The sequence below is a fragment of the Pagrus pagrus genome (assembly GCF_965226575.1).
Source record: "Pagrus pagrus genome assembly, chromosome: 22".
Lineage (NCBI taxonomy): Eukaryota > Metazoa > Chordata > Actinopteri > Spariformes > Sparidae > Pagrus > Pagrus pagrus.
The window spans coordinates 20,841,098-20,853,580 of NC_140204.1; the positions used below are offsets into that span (position 1 = coordinate 20,841,098).

The 12,483-nt window shown below is 41.2% G+C and overlaps 1 protein-coding gene across 9 annotated transcripts in view; it reads right to left on the reverse strand.

Moving 5' to 3' along the window:
- Window positions 1-12,483, reverse strand: part of ablim2 (actin binding LIM protein family, member 2) — a 98,276-nt gene that overhangs the window by 31,650 nt on the left and 54,143 nt on the right. For all 9 annotated transcript variants that reach the window (XM_084345047.1, XM_084345040.1, XM_084345044.1 and 6 more), the window contains exons 4-6: window positions 7,548-7,660; window positions 7,114-7,240; window positions 6,057-6,150 (exon numbers count right to left, since the gene is read on the reverse strand). In XM_084345047.1, coding sequence (XP_084201173.1) covers window positions 6,057-6,150; window positions 7,114-7,240; window positions 7,548-7,660 — 334 coding nt within the window. The remainder of the gene's footprint in view (window positions 1-6,056; window positions 6,151-7,113; window positions 7,241-7,547; window positions 7,661-12,483) is intronic.

A 12,483-nucleotide genomic window follows, 5' to 3' on the forward strand; every position in this document is an offset into this window, starting at 1 on the left:
TTTAAAATTAAGACTTATTCACTATACATTTTGATTTAGCAACCCCAAATACAAGCAAATTCAACTTAGTATGTGATTAAGTTTGATTCACAAGTCATAATTTGCCTATTAAAAATGCTGATGCAGCGTGAATAAGGAGTGCTGCGGAGCTAATTGTAGTTCAGACCCCAATTAGCATTACTTGATTAAAGTGCAACCAGCTACAAATGACATCTAAGAAAAGGTTGTGTTTCATTATGTAGCCACAAGGTGGAGCACTTGTGTTGGGTAAGGAGCAGTGTAGGTGCACTCTGGGCCAATGGACAGCAGAGGGAGAAAGCTGGCAACCCCAGCCGTGATGAACTGACTGCAAATCAGTCAGGAGACTCCAGGTCCAGGTATTACTGGGAGAAAAAGTAAGGCCAGGTGTTTGAGAACTGGCAGCATTTTGTGGACACCATGCCAAAAATCTCATACTTGTGCTGAAGCAGATAAATAGACCGTGAAATGGAGAATGGAGGATGTTGACTTAGAAACATTCAGGGCCAGAGATAAAAGGCTGGAACTGGATTGAAATTCAAACATGGAAAGAAGGCAGGAAAGGAGATAGCACTGCTAATCCTTCCTATGTCAGAATCCAAGGGAATATTTATCATATTCATTGTCCTGCAGGACTGATAAGTCGAGGAAGAGGAGGGGTTGAGGATGGTTTGTCGGGGGCATGAACTTCTGGCCGAATGATTGAATGTTTTAGTTAGAAACGGGGATGTAGCTGGTCAGCCAGGGTTGAGGTTTGTGAACGAGACTCCTGCAGAGTTTAAGGTTTTAAAAGCAGCTGTGGTAGAGAGGTGGGAGAATCATGGCAGCCAGCTCCAAAGAACAGCTACCTCATTATTTACCCATTTACATATAGACCACTGCAGAGACCAGTCACAGATCGGCACCAGTGATAAATAATCACCTCAGCAGTGAGCTGCTGGGCAATAAAGATGAATCGCAAAACAACAAAGTTTCAGTTCAACCTCCTCCACTGCTGCCAGCTCCAGTTATCGACTCGCTTCGTCCCCGTGAAGTGGACTCTCTGATCTCTGACAAATGCCATGACATTTTGAATGCTCAGTCTTGCAGTCACTGTTTCAAAGTGCAGCACAGCACAGGTAGAAAGACTGGAAACGGCTTCTGTACTAACACTGTGTCTGCTGGCAGCTCATTTGAAAATAACAAATGATACCAAAAGTGCCGTAGCAGTTATTAGTTTGCATGTAATATAATCTTTAATATCGTACAGTATTAACTGAGCGCTGGTTGAAACCTCCCTTTTCTATTTTTAAGGGATGATGAGAAACTTGTCTTGAGCGACGCAAGAACACAAATCCACACTTACTAGATACAGGTGCGTTTCAGGTACACACCTCATTGCCTAACACAGCACGACACAGCAGGAAATGGAAGTGGGTGATGTCATTTACACACAAACACTCAGGTGCATGCTCTCATCTCATTCCTCATGTTTCCCCTGCTATCCAGACGCTGGAACCTGAGAGGTGTTTATGAGAGGAGAGAACGTCGTGCGATGAAAGAACGGAGAGAAAGTGAGAGCGAGGGATTGTTGTTTGTCCGTATAATGCCGCTCTGTTGTTTCCGAGGTCACGGCGGGAGCTTCCAAGACCCCCCGTCTGAAAGCTTTCTTCCTCTCCTCCTCTCATCCCTCTCTCCGCCCAAGGAGAGTATCCTGTGTCCGATCCCTTCATCGCGGCAGAACAACAGACCGCGTCTCTAAAAAACTGCATTCCTCTGCACCCATTTCTACCTGAATCTCTAATGGACTCTTTCTCCTTCAGGCCTGTCAGTCTACCTCATCCTGACTGCGCCTATTCTGCTGTCTTGTCATGTCCATTGGGCCTGCAGGTTAGGTTGCATGGACGGTGGCAACACATACATGACCGGTTTTGTTTTATTTGACGTTTAAAACAGACCGTCTGACAAACAGCAGGAAAATATTTGACCATACGGAACACGAGGAACAGCGGTTGTTGTTGCATATAACTGTAATCACGCTCAGTGTCTTTTCATCTCAACAGGATTTCTGACAATGGCTGCTTCAGTTTACACTGGATGACATGATATTAAAGCAGCTACATTAAACCTTCAATGTTTTGGTGATTCTTGCTGCCCCCTGTGGACAAAAGTGGTATGAGACCTTGTCTTGTAAAGATCTCGATTTGGCTTGTACATGAATCTGTGATCAAAATTAGACACAACATAGTTTTAATACTATTTAACTTTTTCAAACACAGCTGTTTGCATGGTGCATGGCTAACCAGGTAATGTATCTACTTGTGGGTATGTAAGATTAATGACTGCAATATGACTCTGGTGAAACAAGGCACACTTTGTTTTAGCGATGTTACAGTTGACAGATTTGGTTGCTCGTTAGCCGAACAGTAAATTTGTTCAACAACAATCCCTAGCATTGTTATGTCTTCATAATAATAATAATAAGGCAATAGTGAGGTATAGCTCGGCAGAGAGGCATTAAATGTTACTTTATGAGGCAGTTGTTCTGCAGCTTCCTTCCTCAGGCTGCGTCCTCAGCACGTCGTAAAAGTAGTTTTAATTTTCAGGATCAGACCAGTCGGCCAGTATTTCTCACCGATGGTCTTGTTCGTTTGGGTCATTAATGAATTGAGACGGTTTCATAAGTAGTTAGAAGTTCCTTTAAGTATGTTAATTATTAACATATTTTACAGTAATTTATTCCTTTTGTTCAAGACTTTTTTATGCAAATAAGTCTATTTATAGTTTTCTTCTGCAGCCATGTCTGCAGAACATTTTTTTTCTCTTTTGTAATAATTTGTTCATAATGAAACAAAAAGCCAATTATCTGCGCAATATGTTGAAGGTGTTGCAGGTATTAAACAGCCCTCAGCCTGTTTATAGTCTTTGTTTCTTACTAACCCTGACACTTAAAATTACTTTCTGCACTTTCTTGTCATTGCTGCCAGGATGATGATGATGATCAGAAACACCTCAGCAGTGACATAATAACCGTTTACGTGGATTGAGCAAACACTACTCGAATGCTGTCACTTCCTGGCTCACTCACTCAGTCACGGACATTCGCATCTGTAGGGCTGGCCCTGCTGTTGCTGTCCAGAAATATGGTTCTGGACAAAAATATGTCCAGTAAACCATGAGTCATAGTATATTTTTTTCTTAGAATCAGTGGTATATGCTGGTGCTGTTTCCGTGTGGAAAGACCAACAGCGGCGCGTGTAAATTAAAGCCAGTGGTAACACCACTGCAAAGGTCGGGCCAGTTAAACATAAACTAATACACCGACCCTCACCACAGTCAGTGTTGTAAAAGTACCACAAAGTCATAACTATTACTTTGGTCTTAAAATATTTGATATCAAATGTACTTAAGTATTAAAAGTACAAATAAAAGTTAATTATACATATATGTACACGTACAGTATGTACATTATATACTGGATACTATCGGTTGAACTGATTATCAGATCCAATATGCAGCATTTCTCTGATCATCAGTATCAGTGTTTTCTGCGTAACTAGTAACTAAAGTTACCATGTCAATGAGATGGAGCAAAAAGTACAATATTTGCCTCCAAAATGAAGATAAAAGGTACATTTACACTTTCATCTCTATATACTGTTCACACAAACTGAATCAGGTCACACACACATACAGTAGAATGACTCAGGGGCAGCTCAATGACGGCTACAAACTGTGGATGATGACTCTAACACGTCATATCTAATTACACTTGGATAGCGATGACGTTTGGAAAAGGATGAGAGCTGAGTGTGTCACTTGTCCTGTAGCTTTCAGTATTTTCTGGAGCTGGAGGCTGTCTGGCTTTGTTTTACAGCACATACGTACCTGAGAGCGAGTGAGTGACTGAATGACTGACCTGCCTGAGGGGGGGGGGGGAGACGACAAGGTGAGGTAATATGTGTGTGTGCAGTAGAGAGCGAGGTCAAAGCCATTATCCCACAGCCAAAAAAAGAGAGATTGTGCTGAATTGCCGAGCAGGCCCAACAAGAGAGCGCTTCCCGGTTGGCTGGTTATTCCCTGTGGACCGTGACACAGCAGGGCTATGGAGGGACTAATGCATAATCTCAGCAGAGCTCACCCTGTTTGCCTCTCAAAGCTGCATGTGCACTGGTCGTTTTCATACCGGGGAAAAGTCTAAAATCACACGTGAAAAGGTGCTGGTCCTAGATCTGCACACACACAGGTAGCTAGTTTAGAAGCATTCCTTCTGTCCCTGCATTAGGAGTGTAAAAGATGTGATGAAAGTTTAATGATCACTTTGGGGAAATGGTGTCAGCGCTGGAATCTGTTAAGTGGAAATATGAGAATAAGAAGTATGAGGAGTATACAATAACAGGATACATTATGTTAAAGAGATTACAGTATATCACATTAAGAACAACATGATAACAATGCCATTTAAAGGGGCACGCCTTTGATTTGAACCATGATAGCTGGAGCTTTCATTCTTCTCGCAGCAGGAAGCTTCCGTCTTCCGCCTAAGCAAGTTGTGTGATTGTGATGATGTTATTATTTCATTATTTTAAGTTTTTTTTTTTTTAATCTATGACATACTTTCTATCCTTCTGTCCTTTATTATTGTTTATTACCTTACATAATATTTTACCTTTGATTGCAGTATTTTGTTCATGTTCTTGCATCTAGAAATCTTTTGTATACACATGTTCGGTATTTCATTTTGGTCAAATTTGAAAATATTTTTATATTTTTGAAATTTAAAAATGAAATAATTTCATTACCTTAATGATTTAATATGGTTTATTGACTTTCAGCTTAGGTTGCACAGATTGTAGGGATGTAAGGCATTTAAAGATACGCCAAGAGATTTCATCACAATAAGCATAAATGCCTACGCAGGCACTGGAGGACCAAAGTTCAAAGTTAATGTTGCACTTCAATAAAATTTGGGGAATCAAAAAACAACAACAACAGTTTGTTATAAGAAATTCAGCCAAAATCAAAGCAGCAAAAGCTGAGCTGTCCTGACTTTAAGTCACTTGTATGCAGGGGCGCCGAAAAGGGGGGGTAAAGGAGACGGATTCTAGGGGCCCATGATTGAGGGGGGCCCAGAGAGGCCCCTAATGATGATGAAATGATATGCTAAAATAGCTAAAAAAAATTTCGACACTGTGTTGGGTGGCCCAGTAAAGATTCTTTTCATGGGGCCCAAAATCCCTAGCGGCGCCCCTGCTTGTATGGGTAAAGCCAAGCCCCCAGGAACAGAACCAGGCTTCAAAGCCCTTTTGACATAGTGGCCAAACTGTGTAATTACAATCATGCCTGGCGGCTTCATGTGTCACTGAGCAGCTTTCAATGGGAGTGAATGCGACTCCGCCTCTGTCAGGTACATGTATACAACTCAAAAATACTGGATCTCTTTCTCTTTATATTTTCATATTTCATCATTTATAAATCAGAAGTCTCCAACTTCTCTGCTCACATTGTTGTACACAAAAGCCTGTACCTTTGAATTCTTATCAAAGGTGATATGTGTGTTTGCAACTTATTCAAAAGCGATTTTTACTTCCATCTAAGCCTCAGAAGCTTGTCTCCACTGTCTCTGCAGATACAAAATCTGACTGTTACTTCTAGAGCATGAGTAAATCTGTTACCTCAGACATGACAAAGCTCCCCCAGAGCCACGTCAGGCATTTTAAAACTGCTTATAAAGAATGAGTAGTACTTCTTAAGAATAAGACCGTGTGGGTGTCGTTCAAGTTCAGTTGAATAAATGACATGCTCGCTCTCATTCATCAAAAGTCCTTTTCTCGAAAGAGCGACAGCTTAACGTCTGTGAGTGTCTCTCTTTATTTAGCTTCAGCAGATAGCAAGCTGGAAGGCTATTCGCTGTCTTTATTCAGTCCCCTACACATCCGCACTCATCTGTAGGTGAACACCACGGTCATAATGCCAACAAAATACATAAATGCTTAGTTTCACTTCTATTCTATTTCATCCATCCATTCATCTCTAAATAAATCCGTCATTAATGTTACCTCCAGGACTTTTCCAGTGATGTACTTCTTGCAGCTCTCACACTGGATACCAAACATTGCGTGGTAGTCCATCTCACAGTAGGGGATTCCATCCCTGATAGGACAACACAGGACAAGTCAGTGGATTAGAGACATCACACAGGAGACAGCACAGAGCCTCATGCACCCTGTCTGAGCCGACAGCACTCAGCAGGTGCAGTGAAATGCTGGTACGTGCTATAATTTATTATTATAGCAGCACATCATTGCAATAGAAGTCAGAAGATGGAATTTCAATGCTTTTAGCTACAAATGACAAATAATTCTTCTTGTTTTTAATGTAACTGGTAATAAAACAGCGTGAATCGTATCCTAGTGTGCACTGAATACTGATTTTTTGACAAAAGATGTAAAGTATGTTGATGAACACACAATAATGATCAGATTTGTGCTAATTAGGGTGTTGACCAGAGGACTGTCCAAGCAGCATCTACTCTACTATCTATTAGGTCTCCTACGGTACGTGATTTTCAGGGTTACGATAACTGTTTCAGAAAATATAACACTACAGGTAAGGTAACACTACACAAAACAATGTTACACTATGCTATAAAATGCAAAATGAATGGGTAAATTCAAGGATAAAAGACAAAAGGTGTTATAATAAGAACAGTATAACATTAGAAATATAGTAAAGCATAAAGTAAAATAATTATCATCATCATCATTCAAGCTTTTAGATATTGCTGCTTGAGGCTGCGGGGATTGTCCAATAGCTTATGCTGTACTTTTCACTGGTTATGTAACATTTCTAAACCTAACAACCACGTGCCAAAGAATGAAGCAAATTGTAATATCCTAGTGGGGAAAGACCAGCAAAAATGGTATTTGTAATTGTGAAATATATCCACAACTTTTAGATTTTGTTATTAGCTATTATATTCACAATGCTTCTCTTAGGATACAGGGAGTTAAATCAGTTTAACTGATTCACATTAAGAAACAGGAAATGGGACATTGAGATCATGTTGAAGTTTATAACAAGTCAAAAGTGAAGTGAAGTGTTTTAGAGACTTACTTGCTGATGTACTCGGCATTGAGCACCTTGTTGCAGACTTTACACTTGAAGCAGCCCAGGTGCCAGTGCTTGTCCAGCGCTACAAGAGACTGTTCATTCTTAAACTCCTTCCCACAGCCACAGCAGTCTGCACAGAGCACAACCAGACAAAAGGAGGTTAGTTGCTATATGAGGGAAAATGGCATTACAATAAAATAATACTGAAGTGAACTTTCTGAAGTGGAATAGTTCGTTCTTCACTAGCATTGAGCAAAAAGGATGAAAAGACATTTTGGTTTCCTGAGAGAGGGATGACTTAACACAATTTAAGAAAGTACCAATTTGAGAAAATTACAATAATGAGCAGGTCAACTAAATACAGTTTGCAGGTTGCAGTTTTTATGATTTATGCTTTAGAGAGACAAGTCACAGAAAGACATAAACAAAGTACTGACTGTGGACAGCCTGTATGGGTGCAGGGCTGTTGGCAGGCAGAGGCTGGGTACACTTTTGGCAGATACACTCCTTCCCGTTAAATGTCACTCGGTCGCCAGCCGGGAATGGCTGTCTGCAAACAAAGAAAACAGACAGAACATCAGTTAATGGCGTCGTCTGATATGGTTTGTGCATCCCTAAGCTTTCCAAATCCATTCTAAGCCTCGGAAACAAGCTCATGATTGGACAGAACTGTTTGAGGTGGCTCAGCAGCTTCTTAATGCAGGGTGAGGAAGGTTTTTATTGCAAACACATGAGTAAAATCCTCCAAAACCTTAAGAAGTTCTCCGATCCGAAACATGAAGGAAAAACAATAATCACCCTGGTGCTGTCTGGCAAAAGATACATAAGTATCTCCAGAGTACAGAGTGGCTTCTTCCTCTTCCTCTTCAGGCTGTCTGACTCCTGAACTCCCCCTCAACCGTAAATCATTCTTTCTTGCGTAGCATAAATGGATTACAACTTCCTTTTTGTTGCATAACCCTATGTTGTAAAATGACAATTAAATGAACCTTGAATAATATTATGATGACCAGATGTTGTCAGGGAGGGGCAGGAACATTTAGTGGAGATTTTTGATAAAAGAAACAGACTGTTGCAAGATGTTGAGCAGGGCCACAGCCAGGACTTTAGAAATGCTGACATCATGGGGAAGAACCCAACCCACCATAGAAGGTTTTACAGCTACCCAAGAGTATTTCTGTTTTATTTGAATATGTTGCTGTTAGTTTTTAGAATTTATTTCATTTCAATGCATTATTTCAGCATTTATTAGTGTAAACTCCTCACTCTAACCCCACCATTCCTCTAGGACTGTTGTAAAATGAGGCTTGAAACAAAGACAGCTATCGTTTAAAAAACAAAGACGTTTAACCACAGATTCTGAGTCAATCTCAGGACAATCAGCAATTATACAAAATAATTATGACTAATAATACAAATGAATAATTATGATAATTCATAATAATTATGGGGCACCACCCTAGAATCAGGGACCAATCACCAAACAGGATATCAGTCTCAAAAAGGGGTGTTCACTTTAAAATGTAACAAAACAGTGAAGGAAATGATTCCAAGCACGCAACCAGCTGTTACCACAATAAACATGCACAAATAATCACGGACAACTGCTCTTTACAGTATAATAGAATGTATTTATCATTAACAAAACTGATCAATCGTCAGTAACACCTCAATGAATAAACATCTACAGTATTATCCAACTACAGCTAGAGAAGGGTGGATGTGAGTTCATGGAGATCATGTCACACGAGAGCTCAAGATGGCGCATGTTGGCATGTCAGAGTATACGTCACACCTGGGGTGGTCAGCAGGTCACTGGGAGACTTGAATGAGACAATGGTCGAGCTGTGCCGCCGACCTACTACGTGTCTTTAAAATCAGAGTGGCGTCGGACAGAACTGAACACTATTGTTGCGATTCAGGCACGTGTCTGAGTGAACAATGGCTTGGAGGCATAGTTAGCTCAAACAATCTGTTCACCAGAGTGTGTGAGGGGATGCATGTAGGTATGTGTGTGTATGTGTAGGTTAGCAGGGACAGAAGGAAAAAGAGCTAATGCTTGGAGCGCATTAAGGAAGCAACGGCCGTGGAGAGACACAATAGCTCAGTTTCTGTCACTCGGTAGCCGGTGAATTAACTCAGGCTCAGTCACCTTCCTCCCGTCCTTGTTCCAGATAGAGATTATTGTGTGCTCACGCGGTGGTGAGACTGATCCTCACACTGGAAAAGCTCAAATCATCTTGGGATGAGCACAAAGGCAGCAGCAATCACAATACTTTACAGTATTAGAAGCAAACAACTACGACTCAGCGGTCCACAACACCCACAATATATGCAGCTCTAAGCTTGCAATACATGCTATCAATAACTAGTATCTGATGGCGGCTGTTCTCGGCGTTTGAGCGGAGAAACAGTGGAGTGGGCGTGGGTGAAGAAAGCGGGGCTCAGCAGAGGCCCATTTCTTTCTGAGGGAAATTCCCTACTTCTGCAGGGATGAGAGGCTTCGGTTGCGCAACGTCTCCTCTGGATCATTTAGTTTAGTTATCACGCAAACAGTCTGTAGCTTGTCAAGCAAGGTTGAAGACTGTGGCACAGCTGAAGGTGAAATCCAAATATGTGTGGTTGCTCCCTTATATTAACTGCTGCACTGAAGAAAGCTGGCATTTTCAGCAATGCGTGACGGTGGGAATGTAACGAAAAGTGGGAAGGAGCGGCTCGGAACTGTGGTGTGTTCAGGTGTGCTTTCAGTCAGTGGGAGATAAGTTGAGGTTGCATGTTCGGCTTTTGGTTTCACATGCAGGCTTCTCTATTGTTAGGACCAACAGAGGTCTTGCGGAGTCCATGCCTCGATAGGTCAAAGCTGTTTTAGGTAGGTGCTTCCTACTTGTTAACCACCAGCGTCATAAATAAGTAGTTGTCCCAGCCTTCACAGAGTCCTGGCTATCCTACACATAAGTGTTGGCACTCTCTAATGCTTTTGTGGTTGAATAGAAGCAACCCCCTGCAGCCACAATCGAACATCTGATGGTCCAAAAGAGGGGTGGCTGTTATAAGAGCTGATTAATGCCCATGGTTTTGGATTGAGGTGTGCAACCATCACATACTGTATGACTGTGATGTTCAGGTGTGACAAAAGTCACCATCAGGACATACATTAAACGTTAAATAGAGCATTAAGCTTGTATCTTTGTGTGAGACGATGAGATGTATCCACTTTTCTTTATGGTTTTTCAGTTTTCCAGGAGGTAGTAGGCAACTGGAGAAGCAACTAACAGCATGTTGACATGTTGACTTCAACATTCAGCCATAGAAGCGGCTGCTGCTAGGAAATGACCAGATTAATTTGTTGATTTATTGCATTTTCATTCCCCAGCCAAAATCCCTTTAGAGACAAATGCCATTAAACTATTGATAGGAGCATTAAAAACACGATGACACAACGTTGATGTCTCCTGGCTGTCTGACGTGCTGCTACAGCTCAGCCGCTGTCACTGAGTCAAGCACAGAAGGAATGATGATTCCTTCACAGAGCAGGGGCTCTGACTGGCTGCCACGTGCTGCTTCCGACAGCATGGAAATGTGATATTAGAGGTGCTGTCACACTGTCACAGCAAGCTACTGAGAGATAAATACATCCTGGCAGACTGGGAGAGCTGAAATTATAGGTTATCAGTGTATAAACAGTCACAACATTTACTTTTGAGGTTGGTAAAGTCAGGGTTTAGATTTACTTTCAAGTCTCACATTAAAGAATATAGCTTGGCCATGGGGTTAATATTTGTAGTTCAGACTGAAAAGTTGCGACAACTATTGGATGGATTAAATTAAATTCAGCAGAGACATTTTTTCCACATCAAGATGGTTTGCAATCGCCTCGGTGACGGTCTAGCACTGTCATCAAGTCAAAGTTGTCATTCCCACAGCTGCACTTTGTGTGTTTTGCTACACCAAGATTATGACTATGGTAATCATTACCTGCGCTTTAGTCTGTTAGCAGTGTCTTTGTGACCATGTAAGCATGTTGAATATAGCATTTAGCTCAAAGACTTGATGTCCCTGGAGGCTCACAGAGCTGCTAGCATGGCTCCAGACTCTTAGCCTTGTTTATTAGTCAAACAAAACAAATATTCACCTTCAGGTCTTTTATTTTATGATAGTTATATATATGATAGTTACTTGCATTCTCATGATTTGTATGGCAGAATACCCCCAAATTATACCTGTAGTGCTATTTCATCCATCTAGATTGTTTCAGTATGAGTTGCTGAGTTTCTCTGGAGATTTCTGCCTTCTCTCAAATGTGATCACGCTACTATTTTCTCCCCAACAAGCTACGCTGCATCACCGCTCAGAGGGAAACAAGCATCAACTCATGTACGAGAGACTCTTGCTTGTGACAGCGTGTCATGTAACTTTAATGGCGTCCTCCTCCACTGAGCTTTAGCATTAGACAGGTAAGTTGGCTAAGATAGCTAGCCTCTCGTCCCCTCTAAAGCAAGGGGATTTGGAAAGAAATGAGCTCCTATTAAACTGCTAACAACAAGGTCTTGGATTATCTTGAGTAACCGCGTCACGATTTCTAGAAAAAGACATTGCTGTTGAGTTTTTAAAATATATATATATTTTTTTATTTTTTAGGTTTGTGCACTACAATCTAAGTGCTATCTAGTTCCATTGAACTGGAGGGAAGACAGACATCTGTTCGGCCAGTATGTCAAAAGTTCGGCAGCTCAGACCTAAACAATCTAGATGAATCAATAGCACTAAAGGTCAGAGGAAAAATATGTATTTTTGATTTTGGAGTGAACTATCCCTTTAAATGTATTACACTCATCACTGTTTGTTGATTCTGCACTGAACTTATGACCGAGCTCATTTGAATGGAATTTGCTTTGTTTACAACTGTCTATTAGTGTTATTGAACATGTGAACTGAGCCCTTAAAATGTTGAAATACTGCTGTATGTAGAGAGATGGAGGCAGATTAATACACAGATTTGCAGTTGCAGGTGAAAATGCGAAGTAGCACCTGAACAGTGAGAGTGAAAAACCAGATTACTCTTGATGAATTATTGATGATTAATACAGCACTGGTACCATGGGACACACACACAGCTGAGTCTGAAGTCTCATCTCAAGCAGGATTGGCTCTCTTTCTCTCAGCTCTATTTTTATATTCTGCACAATAAGCTTGTCTGTTTTGCCACCACAAAAGCGATATTTGTTGAAAGAGGAGCACAGAAGTTTGATGATCACATTACAAACCTCAAATGCCACACTGGAACATTCTGATCTCAGGTTCAGCATGGGGATCACGGAGGTATGATAGCACAAACACACACACACAAATACACAGAAAAAGCCACCCCCAGTT